Source organism: Colossoma macropomum, unplaced genomic scaffold, assembly GCF_904425465.1.
Source record: "Colossoma macropomum unplaced genomic scaffold, Colossoma_macropomum, whole genome shotgun sequence".
Lineage (NCBI taxonomy): Eukaryota > Metazoa > Chordata > Actinopteri > Characiformes > Serrasalmidae > Colossoma > Colossoma macropomum.
Genome location: NW_023494789.1, coordinates 44,370,736 through 44,394,287, shown reverse-complemented (window position 1 = coordinate 44,394,287; position 23,552 = coordinate 44,370,736). Strand labels below are relative to the sequence as shown.

Here is a 23,552-nt window from a genome sequence, read left to right as displayed (position 1 = left end):
TTTTTGGCAGGTGTTGCCAAGATTTCTACTCCTACTGATAAAACATTCCTTCTTGAGATAATAGACATATGCTTTACATAGTGTAACCTACACACCAAGATAAGTCACCAGAATAAGTTTGATATGAATGAGACCTTGCACCCCCGACATAAGAGTTTAGTATGATTTCCCCTGACTGTGTAAAATCTGCTGACCCAAATTATTCTTAAAAACAACTGCCATTTTTATTTACAAGAGCCAATTTTTGTTGATGCACTACAGATTAGGGGTGCGACGACTATTAAACTTAGTCGACTAAAATGGACAACCAAATTAGTTGGCAACTAATTTAATTGTCGATTAGTAGGTGACGTCATTATGCGTCTTTCTTGTGCTCACTAGGAACGTTTTGACATTACAGCTTACTGGAGAGTTAACAACAGCACGATGGCAGATTCAAGAACAAAATCCACAAAAGTGTGGGAGAATTTCACACTAAACCTCAGAAAAAAACGTTGTCAGTTGTGCCGTTTGTAAAGCCGGCCTTAGCTGGCATGAGAGCACATCCTCCATGTTGGAGCCTCTGAAGAAGAAACACGTCAGCTCACTGGATAAAGAAGATTCATATCAGCAAGATACCGCCCGTCCCAAACCGCATACCAGCACACTAAATTGTGTGTAAAAATAGTGCATATACCATTAGAAGTGCACTCATTAGTGTAGTATGCGAAGTACAGAAGTGTGTGGTTTAGCTAGTTAGCTAATAAATTTAAAAGCTAATAGCAACATAAAAGTTATTTGGTAATGCAGCGATTCATAATCCGAATAATGGATTATTCGTTTCAGTAATCGAGAGACTATTATATTAGTTGTTTGTTGCAGCCCTAGTTCAGACTACGTGCATTTATAATCTAATTCATTAAGCACTCTAGATTTGTCTTAGCTAGATATTACTTAGCTTAGCTTAGAGGTAATTAGGGTACATTTGTTCAATATGACATTTTCAAAATCTCATTAAAAGAAAAATGAAAATCATTACTTAATAATGAGAGAAAAAAGTAATACTGCAATGTCACATTGTCAGTGGTGAACTTGGTAATAGCAAGTATGTTGCTCCAAATATGAAAATTAAAACTGTGCTTATCTTATTCATTATGACAAGGCATTCAATCCCGGAGTGCTGTGACAAAAACCAACATCTTTAATGCATGAAGGAAAATGAAAGACATGTTATTTACACATAGAAACAACTGAAATCAGCAGTGTAATCGGTATATTGCACGTATATTCAAAAGGCAGTCGGATTCTGCCAGTTTGCACGCAGAAGTAAGAAACAGGTTATATAACTATACCGACATAAACTGTATTGTCTCATCCTATATCTCATTTGAAAATATACTGATATACTCTAAAAAGTTGATATACCGTCCAGCCCTAGACTATAGTCATCAAATAACATAACGATCAATGATTATTCCATAAACTGCACAATGGTTCATTAACATAGAGAACATTTGAAGAGAGTAGGGGGTCATGTGTGTGTATCAAGTATTTTGCAGCATTTTCAAAGGTGGCTCAGCCAATCAGATTTTAGAACCAGAATTATCCATTTTTTAATAAAGACTTGAACTTCAGTGAACCTGTCTGCCTTGTCGAAGTTAGAGCATCACTTTCCGAGAGAGTTTTGTGTATGTCCTGGGGGATCAGGCAGCAGTTTTATGAGTGAGGTTTGTGAGATGTAAAAGTGGGGAGTACCTGCAGAGTGCTGGTAGAGCCAGTCACTTCCTTACTGCTCCCTATGGTGTGGAAAGACAACACCGTATCCTGCCTCTCAGGTGGTTTCAGACACTCCTCTACATACACACACACAGAATTATAGTGCACAAAACTAAATCAAAATGAAAAGATTTACCTAATGAATTAATTATATGTACGTCAACTTACTATTGTCATATTGACCAATATCAATTGACCAACATAACATAGACGAACAGAAATGGTCCAAAACTACTTTGAATAAAAACTTTTTACATCATGTCCTACATTTTTTGCATTATACTGTTTTCCCTGAGGTCCACTTATGATGTTTGCATGAGTTTCTGTACCAAAACAGACATAATACATTTTTAAATGACCATTTTCCAATCTCTCTTCATTCCTTAGAATCAAACAGGCTGTTTTGGTTACTGTGAATTTAAGACTCATATTTGTAAATGGCCTCTGTGCTGATTGGCTGCTCTGTATTCAGAAAGCAGCCTGGGTGAAATTGAAGAGGCCAAACAGCTGTAGGCTAAATAAGCTAAATAAGGCTCTTTAAATTTTTTTTCCATCTTCTATAAAGTTAACATTTTGGAAATATGAGGTTGTATTATGATAAAGTTACGTTCATGAGCAGACAGGTTCATTACCTTTAATTACAGGTAAAGAGAAAGGAGCCATGTGCCCATCTCTCTCTCTCTCCAGAATATGATGCATGAAGGTCACATGATCTCCATCAGCCAATGGTATTTCCCGGTCGCTCAGCTCATTCTGTAGGGAGCTGTGGAACAGGCTGAGTAGCAGCTCATTTGGTAGAGAGGGGGCGCTCTGGAGTGGGTCTTCATTCTCTGCTATATAGAAGGGAGGATATGGAAATAAAAGACCACAGTGAGTGCTACAGAAATCAGCATTGCTCCACAGCAATAATGTGTCTCCATAGTCAACAGCCAGATTCACCAGCAACACTTGCAATTAATGACAAATCATATGCTGTCAAGCAAACAGTAACAGTAATAGTTGTTCTGCAGTGGTGTGCTACTGATGGAACTTAAATTCATGCAATGACCGGAGTGCACTGAGAAGTCAGGAACAAAACCTATGTTCTTGATAACCTAGACAAACTTTTATAAAGGCTTATTCCCAATAGCGGCAGTTGTTTATAAAGGCTGCTTTTGGCAACTTGAGTGTCAAGTTGATATAACATGTGTTTAAGTGCCATAGTTTTTTAATGTCGTTAGGTTGTCATAACACTTCCTGGAGTAGCATGTTATGACAGTCTACTTTTCAGCTCAGTGTAGTTTTGGTATGTCAAACACTTAATGGTGATTATGTAACACAACTTGACATAAAACTGCAAAAAGAGAATTCAGTATATTTTCTCTGATCCTACATGAGTGTTATATGTGTGTTCATAAGATTACATGAAAGCCTAAGGAAATGTCATGACACTGTAATAACAGAGTTAAATAATTTTCTCTTGCCCTTTGGTAAAATATTATATTTATTCCAACATGAACTTTCTGAATCGCTACAGCAATGGCATAACACTGTACTAATGTAAAGTGAGTTTAATTTTGTGGTTTATAAGATTTAATGAATGTTAATGTAAAAGTAATGCCAAAAATCTGAAATGAGTTCTGTATATTTTATTTTTTTTGGCTTTTCCATAAAATAAGTAGTTTGTGCAAAAGCTTTATGCTGAACATTTAGGCACTCAAAATGCTACTTTATACAGCCCAGTCTTTTCATTCTCTCTTTGTGGTGGTGCTCTAAGAAATGGCTTTCCCGTACACAATACTCAGTTCTCACTGAAAGACTAGTTTAAGGCCATCTTATGTCATCTTCATCTTCATTATCCAAAAGCAGCCTGGTTTGGTAACCAAGGCGCAAAGGATCAATAACAGCCCGATTCCCCAGACATAATGGACATTTGTTTACTAAAGGGATTAACGCCCCTCTGGACGGGACTAGGACACTTAATAACTTTACGGCTGGGTTCCCAGACCTCTTCTTCCTTCTTATATCAAGCTATACTCTCCACACCCGTAAGCTATACTGTGATCTGAATTTCATTAACTTGAACTTTTATGAGGAAATCTGTTTTTCCAACATTATGGAAACTCCTGCCACTACCACACACCAGAACTCAACCTTTTCAAAGACTAACACAATTATAACTATATATTATAACTATATGGTTTTATCATGAAGATATCCATTCGCTGTCTTGTAAATTTGTTTGCTGTGATCCACTGAGTGGAAAATGGATCATGTCCAGTCAAAGGGACATCTTTTTTCTTTCTATTGTTAAAGCAACATTATGCAACCATTTTACTTTAAAATAAAGTTTCAAAACCATTTTGATGGTACACTGACTTAAAATAAGCAGACTGTCATCTCTGTCATTGCCACTCTGGGTCCATGAGAGCCCTCATAGGCAAGACCTCTCGCAAGAAATGTGTGACGCTTTACACCACCACGTCACACACAAACAACCCAACTAGCTATAAGAAGCAGCTAGCTCAGTAATCCAAGAATGGACATCATAGCAGAGGCTGTGAAGCGAAGATGACACTGTGGGAGGAAGCGAAAAAGAGAGCGTGACCGAGTAAGAGACCGAACAAGATCTCGGACTGGCTTGTACCCGCTGGCGAGAGCTAAAACAAGAAAATCCAACCGCAGAGTGACCATCCCTGAACATGTTATTTATGAAATATTGCGACGTAGGCTGTAACCTTATCTGTGTCATCCCTGTCTCAAGGAGTTTTTTTGGTTTTTACATTGTCAAAAGGTGACGCTATTTATTGTTTGAACGAAACTGTCACAACGCTGTCACAACCTCACTAGTAAGTAACACTGCTGTACAGTGTTATGACTACCTTTTGGCAACTTAGCAAAATTCCATGAAGTTCTATGCACAACATGGGATTTATGAAAATTCTAGGAGGTTGTGACAACGTACTGACAACATTGCCACTATGTGGTCACAATGTCAGATAATGTTAAAATCATGGTAATGCCTGATTTTAAAAATCCTGATCATTGTTGAAAATGTGAGATACCCCACATATAATGATATTTTCCACTTTTTTTCTGTCCTTGATCGTTGTTAGTCTTCAAAGTCCTCAGACTACACAATCTGTCCTGAATGAAACACAACACACTTTCAGATCTGCAAGTTAAGTTTCTGTTTGTTTATGTGTTTGTTTTGCTTGTTTGTGATAATTGTAGTATTCATGACCATAGTTCGGAATTATTACTGTTGACCAGCAGTAAAAATTGTGAATTTTATCTCTCAAAAATTTAGAGAAAGTGCAAGCAGAGTTTTGGTCTCTCCTGTTATGAGGTCCATGACCCTAAGTCGAACCATGTCCCTGATTAAGAACTGAATTGAACTTCTGTCTCCTCTGAAAGAGAGAGATTCTCTCCCAAATTTCAAATTATGTAGCAATTATCGGTACTGTTTCAAGAATAGTATGCGAAATGGACACTATTAGAAACAGGAGACAAACTGTGAAATGCACACATGGCAACTAAGTTAGCTTTTAAAACGTGCTATGTCATCTCACACCAGAGTGTTATGACAACCTAATGTCAAATACAGTTACGTCAACTTGACAATTAAGTTGACAAAAGTAGCCTTTATGACAACTATTACTTATTAGAATAAGTCTTTATAAATGTTTATGTAGGTTTATGTCAGTTGTCATGAAAGGCTTGTGCAATTGCCAGGTAGCCTTATGAAAATATTTTACATGGTTTTACATTTATTTGCATTTATTCTTATATTATATAGTATTTGTTTCTGAAATTTGTTTCTGAAAAATTACTTACTGGCCAGATAAAGAGTTTTAAACAATTTTCTTGACTGCCTAAACCTATGACAGAACTGTTTATTCAAAGAAGCTATACAAACACAAACCTTGTGCTCAATCTCACTTCCATGAAATCTGCACATTTGCACATTAATTCTGTATTACTTTCTTTTAAAGATAAACTATATGGATATCTACAGGAGCTTTTACAACATCCCATATATTCATAGGCAATAATATGGAGGTGACCCCACCCCCATCCCCCCTTTTGCAGCTATAAATTCCAATATGCTGGGAAGGCTTTCTACAAGATTTTGGAGTGTGTCTGTGGGAATTTTGCCCATTCATCCAAAAAAGCATTTGTGAGGTCAGACTGATGTTGGATGAGAGGGCCTGGCTCTCCACTCTAGTTCATCCCAAAGGTGTTCGTTGGGGTTGAGGTCAGGGCTCTGTGTGGGGCAGTCAAGTTCTTCCATACCAAACTCACCTAACCATGCCTTTACGGACCTTGCTTTGTTCACGTTTGTGTGAAGTTTGACACAGAAATGAGTCTGTTGAGTATGTGAGAAACATAAGAATGTGAAAGAGTACAAAGAAGGTGAGGTGAGAGTACCTTTGCTGAAGGTGAAGAAGAATAGCTCTATCTGCTGACACTTAGGCAGGAGCTTCATTAGGTCAAACTGAAAAGGCACCGTGTGTATTCCGTCAGCAGGAGCAGCAGCTGGGGCCTCACCTGCAAAACACACACACACACACACAAACACACACAAACGCATACACATGCACACAAAGTAATAAACTTACAAACAAGTACATACAGTTAGAAAAAAGTAATAAAAAGGTGAGGAAGAAATTCATATTGAGAAAAAATAAATTAATGGCTATAATCTTCACTCCCATAAGCACGTGTGTTGCTTACCTGTCAAGTCTTTGCCGCCAATGAGAGGGTGCACCTGATCTTTGTTCAGACACAGCTGGATGAGGTACTCAAATGTCATCATAGTGGACATGCATGACAGATCACGAGGAAAAATCTACAAGAGTAAATGAAAAAAACAACTAAATAAACAAGCTATATATCAGATACAATACGTTAATTCTGCATTAGATATATATCTATTAGATATGTATATCATCAATGCCATAAGAAAATGATATATTTACAAATACTGTCACTTTACAGAACAAGAATTTCCATTCATCATGAAATGTAAGCAGATGGAGTTTTCAAAAGGCACAAATTAGGGCTGCATGATATGGACGTAAAGTGCAATGTGCAAAAAATAACTAATGAAATTCTAATAGCTATTTACATCAGAGCTTTAAGCATATTTATGTGCACTGTAAGGCTGAACAAGGATGCACAGTGTCACTGATATAAGCTGTTCTTATAAAGTATCAAAAGCTGTCTTGAATGCTTGTTAAGAATTTGTAGCCCGTGAAACGAGTGAGTTCCATGAGATGCTAGAAACAGTCAAGATTTTCTGAACAATCCTTCAAAAATGAATGTATTTAATTCCTTAAACAGCTCTTCTTGGTAATGCAGATTTGTTGTGACAGTAGTCATTACTACTTCATACATTTTCATACATATAGTCTATTCATTTTATGCAAAACACAGAGTGAGAACAGTTATCACACATTTTTACAGGCTAGTAGTTCTGAATAAAGTAGCTTCTAAGCTGAGCATGTGTGTTTTATAACTGGCTATACAGCTGAATGGTTAAGTCACTTGTTTTCTACAATGGAGAGCAGAGCTGCCCTGCACAAGGAAGCACCTGTTGGGCTTCAAACACTATGATCCCACCAAAGTAATTACATAATTTTGGCACTGCATGTGTAAGGTTATCTGAGCCGTCCTATCGTTATAACCACTATATACAATGTATACATACATACATACTCACATATGTACACCTGCCTTGTATCCACACACCTTGCCCATTCTATCAGGTTCACTTGCCATATTTTAGCCCCCTTTTACCCTGTTTAAAGGTCAGGACCCCCACTGGACCCCCACAAAGCAGGTATTTTTGGATGGTGGTCATTCCCAGCACTGTGCTACCAAATTATATATATATACACACATGTATATGTGTGTGTGTTGTATGACAGATAACAAATGCTATCATGTGTATTTAAATCAGAGCATTCATATGAGATTCAATTTCCAGGTGGTGATACTGCCTGAACAAGTACAGCCAAAGTAAGGAAAACAGCCTCCTGTTTATAGAAGATTAGTGTTTTATGGACAAATCCAATGAATTTAGATCATTTGGTTAGCACTAAACAAAGTGGCTGCTGGTTGGTACTAACGGCCTGAGGGATTTCCTGGTATGTGAGGTTCCTGAAGTGTCTGTGCTGATCAGAAGGACTCCAGACGGTTCCGCTCTGTGGCTCCACCCAGCACTCAGTTACCAGGTTCAGCTCTGTGTCCACATCTATGGCCTCCACCTCGGTGTCATTATCATCATCTGTGGAAAAACTGGAAAGGAGGACAAGAATATTCAATATTTAAGTTTCTTCATTCACACACTCTTTTAGAGTTATTAGAAAACTCAAACAAAGGATATTTCAAAGCTTAGCTTGTAAGGATTTATACTTGCATTTCTGACAAATGCTAAAATAAACTTTTGTTGCACTTGTACAAGGAATCCATTTTATTTGGATTCAGTATAGCTCTGTCCAGAACAAACAACATAATGCAATAAAAATAATAAAGTGAAGATAATAGATGCAAAAGAGAAAGATATTGGAAACATTGCATAAATTATAAAGTCATGTCATAAGAAGTGAAGGTGTAAGATAATAATGATTTTGAACTACGATAGTTGCAAAGTTATGTAGTGTACTATACAAGCTGTTCAAGAGTGCAAACTGAAAGAACGATTAGTGCTCAGTCACTGAAGTTACAGAACCACAGTTGGTGCTAATGAACTCAACATAAACAGAGTAAAACATTCTAGGACTCAAAATAATAAGCAAAGTACAAGCATATAAACTGTACTGAAGGTGAATTCATGTTTAATCTGACAAAACACAGTTTAGACAGAACAGATGGAGCTGCAAATCTCTAAAAGTACTAAACAGTAAACCCAGTTTAAGCGTGTCAGCTATACAAAAAAGAGATCCTTGTTTGAGCTTCAAACAAGGAGGTCAAAGGAAAAGAAATGTAACTTTGGATTTCAGTCGGTTTCAACATAGATGCTCTTACCTGTCCTTGGTGGAGGTGGCGTGGGGTGGGAAGAGAATGTACTGGACAATGCAGGTGTGATGGTCTGTGTCCAGGACTGCTGGAATCCCCTACACACACAAAAATAACAAATTACAGGTGAGAGATATTGCAAAAATATAATAGGCTACCATGACAATTGAAAACATTTTCACAATAAATACAAATTAGGGATGAACAATCTAAACAGGGACTTGGATTTAGGCCCAGTTCCAGAACAAGATTAGTGAAGGCCCATCATAAATAAATGGGGTTACACACTAAAACGCCGTCAGATGCATAATGTCTTCATACTACACTTCCAGGGCTGTTATGTGGACATACACATAGGTAGGCTGTCTAAATGCATTTTCCACATAATTTATTGCGACAACAACATTATATTGTCATATCACCCACCACACTGCAGCTTCTATGAAGGTTGGAATAAACATGGCTGAATAAATGTAGTCAGGCTAATTAATCGGGAAAACTGATCAAAGTTCATCATGTGCAAAATTTTCTTATATCTTTCAGCATATGCTGGCTTGTTAGAGCATAGACTTGATGTCTTATCAGGCTAATTTGTTTAAAATGCTAAATACATGAATAGCTAGACAGAAATGAGGCAGCACCCTATGGGGGTGTTTAAGAAAGCAAAAATTCTCAATTTAGCTGGATATATGAGTACTGTCCTATAGGAACATCACTTTCCTTTATTTCTATTGGACAGGCCTGACATTGGGCTTAATTTATGTAGCTAATTCAGAAATTTTGTTTTGTGAAATATGCCCTAAGTACTGACATATACGTTGTGTGTGTGTGCGTTTCTTTGTTTTTAATAAGTACAACCTTAGGTGTTTTGACAGCCATTGGCAGTTCTATCACCATGTTGACGATTCCCTCACCACTGGCAGCAAAGTGGAACCCCTCAGACAGACGAATCCTATAGACAACAGCACAAATAAATCCACCAGATCATTTACACTGACACCAACACATGCTTATATACTTAATGTCACTGTTACTTCAAGTTATGATCAATCATATAACTTCTCTGTCAATGCTATACGTGATTGTTGAGATTTTATTTGGTATAGCTGTTCTGCTGGCTAAAATACTGAGCAAATCTGAAAAAATGAAACATTTAAAAAAGACAACTCAGAGGGCTGGAAAAAAGCCTTTTAAGATGTCTTGTATTGCAATTAGACTTCCATTGCTTGTTGGCTTCAATAAAACAAAATACATTGTCGCTGTTGCTCAAAAATGTTTCATCCCCATTTTCTGTTGTTTTTATGTATTTATTTTAACACATCTATAAATACATACACATGTAAAGGCCAACAGGCATTTTCAAACTCTGTCAAAAACTGAAAAACGTCAAAAATGGAGATATGAGGTATTCTTCTGACAGCAGCGACATATATAAACAAACGTGTGTTTAGGGACCTACTCAGAGAGCATGGAGAGGATATGGGCAACGGCTTGCAGAGACACAGCAGTCCCTGGCCCGCTCTGCACCGTCCACACCCAGCGCTGGTGTAGGAAGTAGCGGGACAATGAGGCCAGTGTAGAGGAAGCGGTTCGGCTGGCCGCCACGCTGAGGGGAGCAGCCATGCTAGGTGGTTGAGCAAACGGCTCCATGTTTAAGATGAAGGGCGTACGGAAATCTGTCGGCAGCTTCTCATACCTGTCACAGGAGAGTGGGGAAAGTTATAGTGGACTTCACAGTGACAGACACAGGAAAGCCACATTTCTCTATTTTACATCTTTTTCCCTGACATCTGTGTGGTTATCTCTTATAATTAAACAGCCTGTTTTTGTTACAGTGGCTTTAAGACTCATTTAAGTAAGAGAGCTCTGTCCTGACTGCTCTATATTCCTCCTGTATAAAGCAGCCAGGGCTGAAATACAGAACAAGTTTAAAAAAGTTTTCAAGTTTAAAATTTTTCAAGACGTTACCACCACCTTTGAATGGAACCTTAAACATGATCTGCAAATGGACAATTATTATTTTAGCTAATTATTATTTATGTGCTGAATTTACCATATTGGAAAAAATAAGACATAAAATGTAGCTCATGCATAAGTTTGGACACCCTTTCAGTCACTACTTAATAAAACCACTTTAGCTCAAATCCTAGCCTCAAAATGTTTCTTGTAGCCAGCTAACAGTTTTTCTCTTCCTGATTTAGGACTCCCCCCTCACTTTATCTTGTAGAAAGCTTCTAATATATTCATATTAGAAGCTATAGTCATAGGCCATCTTGCATGCACACTACGTTTGAAATCTAACCACATAATCAAGTCTGGGGTCGGTGAAGGCCATACCAAAACCTTTATCTTCTGTTTATTGAAGCAATACATTGATGTATGTTTTGGATCGCCTTCTTGTAATATCTAACCTCTGTTATTCTTCAGTTTCCTCACTGACTGTGAGACGTTAGCTTCCAAGTTTTGCTCATATTAAGTAGAATTCTTTCTTCCCTCTATCCTCACAACATTTCCTATGTGTTGCCACACAGCTGAACTATAACAGATCTACCCTTATGCTTAACAAATGGCAAGGTGTTCTTTTATTGAAATGTCTCCAAAGAGTTACATTTTTGTTTCATCAGGCAACATAATTCCAAAAATGCCTGTGGCTTATCTAGTTTTGCATAGTTTAGACAATGATTTGGTGATAAGATCACAGAGCATTACTATTCTCTTGCCAGCCAAATATTCGGTTTTCCTTTGGATACTAATCTATGAGCTGTTTTATCTGAGAATTTTCTTGGTCTTCCAGATCTCTTTCACTAAAATTTCTCTTTAACATCTACAGCTTGATAATACTTCAGACAGTGAAAAATGTAAGCAGGAAGTCTTTAGATATCTTTATAGTTACAGGAAGTGCTTAGAGATCCTTATAGTCTTCTCGTGCTTTGTAAGAGTCAAGTTATTTTTAGTGTAAGATCCTTAGTCAGCCATTTTGATGAGCCCATGGCTGTTGAACGTATGCACAACAGGTCTGAAGAGTCGTATCATTTATTACATTCTGGAATTGTCACATCTGATTTGGATTAAGTACAGACTGGGGAGTTTACAGTATGTTTTAAAACTTTGACAATGTTTACACAATGTTAACAAAACTCAAAAATTTCTCATAGTGATTAGTGTGTTTACAATAAAATGCCAAATAGAGTTACAAATTAGGTGATTAAATTAGCAATAAATTTAATTCAAAACATACCTAGGACACTACAATTAAACAGAAACACCAGGCCTCGTGTTGGATATACACTGGTCACTGGTTACTGAGGGCAATTTCCTCTTCTTGTCTTTTATGGCTTGTTTAATTTAATGCCATGTTTAAAACAGAGGCACTAACTGTCAAACATTTGCTCTGACCTGATCAGCAATTTCTCCAGAGGCTTGCTGAAGATGACCACACATGGCCGGTCAGACAGTGCAGGTTTTGGTGCTGGGAGAGGAGGGGATTTGGAGGGAGAGGCATTACCCAGCACCTTCCGCTTGGTCTTTGGCGTGGCTTCTTTATTCTGGACGCGGTGAGGGAAACGCAGCCTGAGAATCTGCTCTCGTAGATCATCCACAATCTGGTCACAGGAACAGAGAAACCACTTTTTAATCACACTGTCATCAGCATCTTTTTATAAATTAAACGCGTGAGTGAAAAACCTGAAATAACATTCTAGGAAAAATGTTCAATTGACATAGAACCTTTACATTATGTGGAGGTTCTTTAAAGTTTGACACTTGCACATCACATCAACTAAAGCAAAAATGGTATTGCATTGTTCCAAAGAATGCTTTTCGCAGCTTTATTTTGAGTATGACATACCTTGTTCCTAGTGTGGGCCATCGTTCCTATAGGGAAGCCCAAACGTAGCACCATGCAGGGGGCTTTGGAGATGAGACGCACCAAATAGAAAGAGATAGGCGTCTGGTCAGCAGCACTGTGAGGGGGGGTGGAAATTCTTAATATTCATCACTACTTCTGCTCTTTATTCCTAGACTTCACCATTCATGGTATTTCCTATCTTGAATGTAGGTAACAAATATATTTTTTTTTGTAAATCACAATTTTCACGCAAAATGATTAAACCCTGTACTTATTTGAAGAGAATACTTGAAGCATACATCACAACCTTTTTGTAGTATACAGCATGTAGTCACTGTCAAAACATTTTTTTTAGGTTTGTTTTGTTTTTAGAACACCATTTAAAAACATCGGCTGGCCTGCACATTCTGTGACATTTTGAAAAGTAAACCCCGAAAGTTTTTTTTTAAATGTTACATTAACAGATGTTGAGAATGCTTTTTCTTTCTCTATTAAAGTCACTGTTTCAGAGATAAGAGGTTTTCTCATAAACTCTATTTGCACTGTTAAATACTATGGGTTAGTAGAATCAGCGTGTTGATGCCACCACAGCATGCACCAGTAACGTGGCTGAAATAATGTTCAAATTGCATCTGAAACTGGTGCAAAAGGCTAAATACATTAGGCCCTTTGTGAGCATGAAGTTCCACTAACGTGCTCAGTGGGTGGGTGTTACCTGTAAATGAGTTTGACATAGGAGTATCCCTCCACTAGCACAAAGCTGCTCCAGTCCCGCAGCAGGGAGGTCAGTGTAGAATGGGCTATTCTGCACTGAACGGTGCTGAACCTGCCATTATTGCCTGCATTGTGCACATGTTTTGGAACGGGGCTGCAGAAAGGAGATGCACAACAAACAGTTAAAGTGTTCAAGTTAATGCTATTTTTCCTCTAAAAACTAAAACAATTTCACTTCTCAAATATAGCTGAAAGAAAATAGCATCATACAATGGCAGAAATTATGTGAGTAAGTCTATTTGGGATTACTTAACAACTCAAGATAGTTTGAGGATAGTGTGGGATGATATATGCATAAAGGTTGCATCTTAATTGGTGGGGTTTAAGCTTCTATTACTCATTAGGTATAGTGGTCTTACAGCACCAAAAAAGAAGTTCAAACTAAAGAAACTTCAGACACCAAGCATGTTTTGGCTGACAAACTACATTTTGGGCAAGAGGGGAAATTACATTTTTCCTCATTTCCAGTGATTTCCAACCCCAAACCTGTGGACACCTTGCTTTGTACATTTTTAGGTTTTGTCTGCTCAGTCCCAATTTAGCTTTATAATTTCTTGGTAGAAAGCCAAGGTGTTGAATCAGATTTGTTAGATTAGGAGTGGAGGTGAGTGTGCAAAGGATATAACGTTTGGTATAACATTTTTTTTTTTTACATCAAATATTATGAGCAAATTGCCTAAAAGAAGCATTTTTGCTAAAAACTGGCCATCTATGTCTTGTCATGTTACGTAATAAATTCCGTACTGCAGCTCACTCCCAAAAATGTAACCCTAAAACAGTTGTAGTTTTTAAAAGCTAAAAAAAGATGTATCATCAGTAGGGGGTTTCCTTGTCTTTAAACTGGACGATCTCACTCTTGAGACTATTGTGGCACTGCTACATGACAGATGTTTACAGATGCTGCAATAGTAACATTTTTCATTTTGGCCAGAGTGCCCCTTAAATCATCACTCATTTGCCTCAAAATGCATTGAGCTGCTAAGTAATCTCAAATGTTCATGTGGTTTGACACCATATGACATATTGTTATATACAGAAACAGCCAAAATATGGACAAAATTCAGGCTTCTGAATGGCTGCTACTATTGTTTTCAGCTATGTGATGCATGTACAGATAACAGTATGTCATATTCTCATTTGTCTTAACCTCAGTAGAGATCTCAGCCCTACAAATCAGGAAGATGGCCACAACGTCTGTTGTGAGGACCTAAATTCAGAAGAAAGCTCCTCTGAGAGTTGAATTAAATCTAGCTATAAATAAACCAAATGAACTCACATGTCGTGCTCCAGGATGATGGTGATTCGGTGCATATGTAACCAACGCTGCCAGAAATTTGCATCCATGGATAGGATGGGCTTCCAGTAGGAGGCAAACTGTGACTGGCTGGAGTCTTTTGAGCCACTGTGCTGTAAGGAAAGGACCTGAAAGAGAGCAGGCTTATGGTAATGACAGGCAGAACTGTTTCTAGAAGGTAGCCCAAGGAATTTATATGAGGCTGTGATTAAATTACATTTACATTTACATTTTATTAAATAAAATCTTATGTCAATGTTCTAATTACAATTTGCACAACACAGAAATCTCTCTACATAATCACACTTTAATAGCATGAAAAAAACACAAAGAAGAAATAGCAAATAAGATTTAGCCACTTCTGCCTGTATCAGAATTCACTTCTGGATGTGGAAACTGTATTTGGTAGTGGTAGTTCACTGAACAGTTAATAAAACTGGTTGGATACTTTGTCATCGCATCTGATTCACAGGTAAAGGGAAGGTAGAAAATCTATAATAATCCAGACCTGGATGGAAAATTTGGTTTTGTGGCTTGTTGTGTGATTAAGAATGGGACTGAATGCATTCAACAGACTGGTTTTCAGACAGGGACATATAACATAATTGTAACATTAAAATTCATGACAAATATAATAAATAGCTTCATTTTATTATTATAATCAGACATTCTTAATATTTTAATCTGTCAATTCAAATTTCTAAAATTTCATGTGCATTCAACAACAGCATAATTGTGTTATATGGATCATTCTACAGTATTGGTTTAAGGTCAGAGTCCAAAACACAATTCAGACTTAACTGACTTGGAATAAAATCCTTTTGCTTTGAATGATCCAATACCTTAGTTATGTTTATTTTATTCAAAACACGACTGAATACCATGTTGTCATTACCAAAACCATCATAATACTACTGAAATTTTGCCAAACGTGATCATTTTGAGCATAACCCAAAAATGCTCACATAAAATCATTAAAAGCCAAAAAAGTTCAATTAATTGCGAAAAATATGCGTTTCAGTAATGCCAATTCTTCAGGTTACACAGTGATTTTCAGATTTTGGGACACATTTACTTCATGACAATGGAATCTAACTGCTCACCATGTGGCCATGAGGGACAGGGATGCAGTCTCACTTCCTGCTCTGAAAATGCTGGGGTGTAGCTAAAATAAGGCCCTGACGATGGACTAAAACTCCTGTGTTTCACAGGAACACAACAATGTGGAACAGCATTTTCTGAATAAACCTTTTTCACTTAAAAATTAAACTCATGATAAATCTTAATCTTTTAACTTCACTTTAAAAGACATCAAAAAGATCAAAAAGGGTTTGGGACATTCACCTCCCAATAGAAAGCACTCTATAATGATATAGGGTAATCCTTGTAAATATTAAGGTCTGAATACCTAATTGTTTTTTTAATTTTTTTACTGTGGGACTGCAGGTTAAACTCATTCAGTAGAATGGTCCATATAGATTGTACATAGATGGCTTTATATTCTTAATAATTCATGTAGGGATGAAAAATAAAGGACTATATCTGCAAATTAGTGCCTGATGAAATACTGCAAGCTGTGCTTTCTGTATGAATTGGGGTCCTCAGTCAGGAACAGGTCAAAGGTTTTCTGCCCTAAACAAGCAGTTCAGACAGGTTGTAAAACTTACAGGTGTGGTGGATCCAGGTGGGATGTAGAACAGTGGTACGCCATTTTTTGTGCTCTCAGGAATGGTGTAGTGCTCCGGGATGGAATTAAAGGACTGCAGATGCACCAGCATTTGGTCTGTCTGATTAATACTGCAAACAAACAGGACAGAGTCACCTAATATCTAACAAAAACAGCAGGACAACAAAACAGTAGGCGTGTAACGATTCTAAGGTCAAGGTCTGATTTAATTTTCAATCATTTATGTGTTAAAATGTCTTAAAACACCATAACACCAGATATACTATCTGAGCTCAGCCTAAGACTTTTTTCATTTGCTTCATATAAATTGCCTTGTACATTTTTTTCAGTTTCTGTTGTGTTAGCCCTCTAACAAAATACGCCCCCAAAACTGCAACACTAGAATGTATAAGCAGCTTTAGTCATTTGAACAAGCCTCGCCCCTCTTCCCACCCAATCTTTGCAATGAAGGCTTGTGCTTAAAATGTAAATGCAGCCTTAGTGTTACAGCACTGACCCCTGCAGGGTGTTCCAGAAGCGCCGGATTACGGAGGTGCGGTAGGGGCTTGTTATGGGTTTGCGCAGGGTGCAGCTGATGTCGTGCAGGATATCGTAACTTCCCTCCATTGTCACCTCCACCCACGTGGTGCGCTTAGCTGGCAGGAGCGGCCAGCAAGCCACTGCAACATACTCTATACGCATGTTGTGTTTCCATAGCAACACCAGCTTCACCTCCAGCTGAGTGCCTCCTTTAAAAAAAAATAAAAAAAAACACCAATACCCCCAAAACACACACACACACACACACACACACACACACACACACACACACACACACACAAGAAACAAACAAAAAAAAAGTCACAGAAAAATACATTATTATTAGTGGTGTTGTAACATTATTGTTACTGTCATTTTTAGAGTAAGAAAGACACAGAGAAAAAGACAACAAGAGAGAGAAAACAAATGAACAGAGAGACGTAAAAGACAGAAAGAGACACACACGTTAACACAACAGACATTCCAAAAAAGGTAGTGAGAATGGAAGGAGTTTTGGTGTTCAAGCGGTGTGATGTTGCGGTATTCTAGCAGTGTACTGTTGGGGAGTTTTGGTGCTGTGGCATGTTGGTGTTGTGGCATTTCAGTTATGTGGCACTGTGGTGTTCTAGTGGTGTGGTTCTTTTGTAGTGCAGTGTTCTGGCAGTGTGGAGCTGTGGCATTTTGGCACTAAAGCAGTGGGGTATATTGGTGGTGTGACACTGTGGCAGTGAGATAATTTGATGGTGTAGTGTTGTGACATTTTTGCACTGAGGTGGTATGACACTTTGGTGTTGCAGCACTGTGGTGTTTTGGCACTGTGGCAGTGTGTGACGTTCTGGCGGTGTGGCACTGTGGTGTTTTGTAGCTGCGGCAGTCTGGGGTTCTGGTGGTGTGGCGGTGCTGTGTTTTGGTGATGTGGCATTTTGACACTGACAAACGGTTGTACTGTTTCCCGCTGTGGTGTTTTGGTGGTGTGGCATTTTGGCATTGTGGCATTGTGGTGTTTTCATGTTGAAGTGCTTGATGCTGTGACATTAGTGGTGTGGCGTTGTCATGTTTTGACATTGTTTTTTTGGTGGTGTGGAGCTCTAGTGTTGCGGCATTTTGTTGCTGGTGTTGTGGCACTGTGGCATTTTGGCACTGTAATGGTGTGTTTTGGCATTTTCGCAACATTGTGTTTTGGTGTTGTGGCCTGTCCATTTTGTGGCATCTTGTCACTTTAGGGTTTTGGCACTGTGGTGAAGTGGTGTTTTGGTAGTGCAGCACTGTGATGTGATGTTTTGGTGTTGTGGTAGCATGGTTGGGAGTTGTGGTGGTGTTTTGGTGTTTACCCTTAGTGAAGTTTATCTCACGGATGGCATATCCCTCCCTCAGTCTGACAGACAACACACTGACCAGCTCAGCATGAACTTCCTTCTCTGTGTGTTTTTTCCGTCGCAACACCAGCGCAGGGTTTCCACTGGCTGACACCAAGTGCTCATTAAACAGCTTGTGCTGAGAGACTGAAAACAAACACAAACACACAATCAAAAACATAGCAACTTTACATCATTTTCTGCTCACCCCAAATATAGTCAAGACATCACAAACAGACTTGCTTATGTGGTTCCTTGACACTGTATGGACAAAAGTATGGACAAAACTCAAGGCTTTGAGATGCTACTCTTTAACTATGCAGCATACTTTGTCCATTTTAATTGATAATAATTTGTCACACAGTGTTAGAAACCACATGTGCAAGTCTACTTGAGATTACTTAACAAACTCAATGCAGTCTGAGGCAAATGAGTAATGATTTAGGCATAAAGTTTGCCTCATAGCTCCAGTGGCACAACAGAACAAAAATCTATAGCCTGTGACCACCAACTTAAACAGAACAGGGCAACGTCTGAAAAAAGGTCACAACATTATGCCGAATTTCTGATCAATATGTTTCTCCTAATAAAATATAAAGGAAACACTGTATCATATATCTTCTCAGACTTGGGTATGTGCATTAATGTATATACTTATATGTATGTGCATATTTATACCTCTGTTCTATGATCTATATTAATTATATACTTTCAAAATTTTCATTTCTCTTATACACTAGTATGCTAGAGTGCTTGCTTAGTAAATGCATGCACACTCACCAAGACAACTTCCTCCTATGTATAGCATACCTGCAGACATAAGACTGAATCTAAAAGGTCTTGGCATTGTGTCTATACAAAATTATTTGTAAATATTTTCAAAATGAGAGAAGTACATGTCACTCTGAAAAGAAAAATGATAAGCTTCTTCACATTCACTAACTTTGACTGATTGCCTAAACAGGGTAGGGACAATCTCTAGTACTGATTATTTTACTGACATGCAATGCACAGGGAAGCACTATAAAAAGCTGAAAATGTGACACAACTTCCAAAAAAACATCATAAAATAAGCCTAATAAATCAGTAATACTGCCCCAAAACCAGCATTTTCTTTGCCATCTGGTTAAATATAGTATATATTTTTTTTTTTTTTGAAAAAGAAAGACAGTTTAGATTTCAAACAATATTTGGTGACTTTGTATATTATCTTTGTAATATCGTTGTATATATTTTTCCTGCTGTCATTGCCTGTTTTTCTATATCTATATATCAGTCCTTTAACTATTTATCGGTTTCTAGTCAGTTATGTGTTCATCTTGAATATTCTGGCAGAACTGAGAGTTGCAGAAGTGGTGGACTGGTGGGGCCCAAAGGGATACCTTTTCATGGGGCCCAAAATCCTTCGCTGCACCCCTGACCAAGTAAACCATCTTCTGTTTCATTTTCTTGTCCATTGATTCATTGAAATCAGTCATTTTAAATTATCACTGTAATCATATGATGCGTTACTGCCATTTTGATTGGCTGTTTCATTAAACCTATTTCAGCTGCCTGCAACTGTTGCGACTGTATTTCAAGTAAATTGGAGAATACATTATGTAACTCAAGTGCAACTGAGTTTTACGTATGTTTCAAGCAACTACATTTTCACTTTCAGCATGCAAAGTCTGCCTTATACCTCAGCAGTATGGTTTAAGACAAATGGGAACACGTGCAATAAAGCTTTCATTACTTCTTAGCTACATCAGTCTTATAACTCTAGTGTAAAACTTTATGTCAGACATCCAAAAAGTCTTGGCTGACTGCAGTCCTGCAGTTTCTTGTCCTTTTTTAAAATGCATAATACCTCCCATGACTTCAATAGAAAAATAAGGGAAAATGAGAAACTACTTTATGGAAAAGTAAACTGTCACTGCACGAGTTCATGTCCCACCGGTGCACTTACAACAGTAATAGTCTGGATTGATTGACTCGCTGGTGCGGAGGAAAGAGTATGTGAGGAAGGCCCGGTGGTAAGTATTCATTTCCTGGCCCACCTGGGCCGGCTCTGGGCATGTGGACAGGTAGGAGCCAAAGGTCGCCATGGAGATAAACTTCATCAGCTCCACGTTGGGGATGTACCCGAAACTGCAGTCGTAAGTGTAAGCCCCGCCCACCTAACAAGCAACAAGCACAGAAAATATATAAAATATAATTTACAACTCACAGCAGTACTTTCAATATCTCAACAGTACAACAGTTGCTGCTTTTGGATTTCTGAAAATGTTCTTAACTCTGATGTACCATAATGTAGCGAGACCCTTACAGAAAAGTAACTTGAATTTCACAGGTGAATAAAATGTGGTTTTACATGTGGTTTTCACACACTTCACATGTTTAAAATGTGTTATCACAAGTCACTGTCAAGTAATGCAAAATGGGAGAAAGGCATGAAAAGTATATGAAAGGTGCGACAGAATTTATTATCCGTCATCAGATCCATGTTGTACCTGCACGAAGGAGCAGGCGATTGTTCCACTTCTCAGCTGGTTCAGCAGAGCCTCACACACAGCCACATCTGGCACACTTGTCACTCCATCTGTGATTATTACTATACCTATAAAAAAAGGAATATTTAACTTTTATATTCCTCCATAGGAAAGCTGCTTTACAATTCAATAAAACTTATAAAATAAAACTAACGCAAGAAGACATTAACAAGGATACTTTAATTTTTCACAGAAACTCAGAAACACAGACTTTAGCAATTCAATGTCGCATGTAAATTAGTGAAAATAGTCACATGCCACTAGTAATTCTCTAGACTTCACTTAGAGAGATATCATGTTTATTTAGATTATCCTGCAAATCATTTGGTAACTTAGGGCTGCAAGACAGCCCAAGGGACATGAAAAACAAATGTAGTCAGTCAACAGAGTTTTAGACATAATTAATTTCCCCTTTCTAACCACTTTACTCACTTTATATTTATTTGAGTTAGCTGACGAGCTTTAAGCAAAATCTGTTAAACAAGAGGAAGCACGAGGATCACATCTTGCTTAACTTGTTGAGCTAAGTGAAAAATCTTGCTTTGTGAAAAACTCCCAGTTGAAGTATTAATAAAACAAACAAAGAAAAGACGACCAACAGACAGACATTAAAAGACAGATGCGTTATTACTCACCTGCGGTGGAGTTTGGGGGGAGGAGCTGAAGGGCCAGTATACCTTGTCGGACCATACTGACCAGTCCCACATCTGCTGTTACCATGGAAACACCCTGCTTCCTCTGTGGCTGCTCCTCCACAGTGTCAATGGGGAGGGAGGGGGAAGAGCCATCGCCCTGAAAACAACACAAGTATTTATTCCATCTGATGCAATTAAAATCATATTTATAAATCGCTTCTTACAAACATCGGCATGTATATGATTAAATCTGGTCGTAAAAGGGGTGTGTGTCAATTTAACAGACAGCTTCAAAATTTGTCCATTTCATCGTTGATGTATCTGCACATGCAGACTCACTGGTCAGAGTGGATGTAATATTTGTAAACATGACTGTGAACTGACACCTAGAAGTCTTTCAATCTAATAGCATGTAGACTACATATAGACACTTGAGGATCAGGCAGACTAGTGGGTTTCCAAACAGCTTGTTTCCACACAAATGAAGCTGATTCATGGCACACTTTGACACCATATGACAGTCATCAGAGTGGTTAAGATTTCACTCCAGGAGCTTAAATCAACTTTTGAGTAAGAACTAATGTCCCAAAGCAACTTGTCCAGAAACTATTTAAAAGGATAAAAAAAAAAAAACAGTGAGAGGAACCGATACTCAAAAAGGGGAACTCATACTCCTCTAGGCTAAACAAATAAGAATTATGACTTAAGACACAATATTTCTTTACAGGCGCTTTTCACACAACACCTACCAGTCTAGGAGGGGACGGACTAACACAAAGTATATTCCAACATCTGTCTTATTATCCATGCAACATTACAGAGCAGGTGGACACACATGCAAGTGCACTTTGAGCAGGGCTGAGCAATGCAATATGTTATCGTCATCATGGGTATCACCAGTACTTTTAGAACACTGAACACCTGCATGGCTACCAAAAAACAAATTTAGACCACTTACAATTAGTAGTGTAGTAGCTGCATTATCCAATAATAAGTAGCTGAATGGATGTCAGCCCATTATGCCACTTTGTTATTTATTTACCGCTTGTTTTGATTCTTCCTTCTGTTCACCTTAAATTGTTTATTTGTGCAAAAATTGGAATAAAATCATTCCACTTCTGTTTTTATATTTTTTTTAAAAAGTAGCACTAGTGTATTGCACTACTTACACTTCTTGCACTGCACTGCTAACACCTGCCACAACATGAACAAAAGGGAGGTATGGTGTGCCAGATTTGGTTGGCGGTTCTCTTGCCTGTTTATGCTGCTGCTGTAGAACCTCAGCGATGTTGTTCTCTACTGCCCGGAGCTGCTGGTAGATCCGATGCAGAAACTGGTCCAGATCTGTGCAGTCCAGCTGGCTCCCCTGCACTAACACCTAAAGAACAGGACCAAACAAATAGCTTTCAAGAAGTTTCCAAGAAGAACAGCCAGTATCAAAGATACAAACGGGGGTAGTATGAAAATTGCCTATCATAATATCAGTAACCAAAATTATCACAGGTTTTGTTGTGTTTTTTTCTTAAAACATACTGACAATGTTTAAGAATACAAATACACACTGAAATCATTTAATCACGGGCATTGTGTTAATAGACATTTTAATGATCTTTTCGTATTTTACCCCCCTCAATTTTACTGCTATCATTTACTGTTCGGATTATAACTGTGTGAATATGTGTTGCCCTGGTGTGTATTTTGCAGTGAAATTGTGACATTAGGATAATTACTTTTACTGTGATTTAAGAAACAAACAAAATAATGTCACTGTACATTATTGAAATTAATAAAATCTGAAATGGCATGATTACTGTTGGGTTACACTGCACTATTTGTCTGCATCATTAAAACTGTTCACTGGCTCATTTAAAAATATAAGCACACATACACACACACACACACACATATATGTATATTTACACACGCACACACAAACACACACAAAAGCAGGCACGTTTGTCCAATGTTTTGTCTCAACTAAAGGGTATAAATAGAGAATTTGTCCCCTCTTTGCTGTACTGACTTTGAATGATTAGTTGTGAATCACAAACACCACTTGAACACATCCTATAAGGTTATATAAAAAAAACAAATAATTTGATCATCTGATTTATCAAGTGTTGTATGTATATCACCTGGGTTGAGTTTGCATG

The 23,552-nt window shown here is 37.9% G+C and overlaps 1 protein-coding gene across 11 annotated transcripts in view; it reads right to left on the bottom strand.

Annotated features, from left to right (window-relative positions):
- szt2 (SZT2 subunit of KICSTOR complex) overlaps positions 1-23,552 on the bottom strand; it is a 155,160-nt gene that overhangs the window by 126,686 nt on the left and 4,922 nt on the right. For 10 of the 11 annotated variants that reach the window (XM_036571448.1, XM_036571458.1, XM_036571452.1 and 7 more), the window contains exons 5-23: positions 22,655-22,777; positions 21,400-21,556; positions 20,726-20,832; positions 20,182-20,392; positions 18,210-18,380; positions 16,856-17,087; positions 16,340-16,469; positions 14,655-14,800; positions 13,320-13,472; positions 12,605-12,719; positions 12,154-12,359; positions 10,217-10,453; positions 9,616-9,709; positions 8,767-8,855; positions 7,869-8,037; positions 6,472-6,586; positions 6,166-6,285; positions 2,388-2,588; positions 1,735-1,832 (exon numbers count right to left, since the gene is read on the bottom strand). In XM_036571448.1, coding sequence (XP_036427341.1) covers positions 1,735-1,832; positions 2,388-2,588; positions 6,166-6,285; positions 6,472-6,586; positions 7,869-8,037; positions 8,767-8,855; positions 9,616-9,709; positions 10,217-10,453; positions 12,154-12,359; positions 12,605-12,719; positions 13,320-13,472; positions 14,655-14,800; positions 16,340-16,469; positions 16,856-17,087; positions 18,210-18,380; positions 20,182-20,392; positions 20,726-20,832; positions 21,400-21,556; positions 22,655-22,777 — 2,874 coding nt within the window. The remainder of the gene's footprint in view (positions 1-1,734; positions 1,833-2,387; positions 2,589-6,165; positions 6,286-6,471; positions 6,587-7,868; positions 8,038-8,766; positions 8,856-9,615; positions 9,710-10,216; positions 10,454-12,153; positions 12,360-12,604; positions 12,720-13,319; positions 13,473-14,654; positions 14,801-16,339; positions 16,470-16,855; positions 17,088-18,209; positions 18,381-20,181; positions 20,393-20,725; positions 20,833-21,399; positions 21,557-22,654; positions 22,778-23,552) is intronic. The other variant, XM_036571451.1, reaches the window with a different exon arrangement.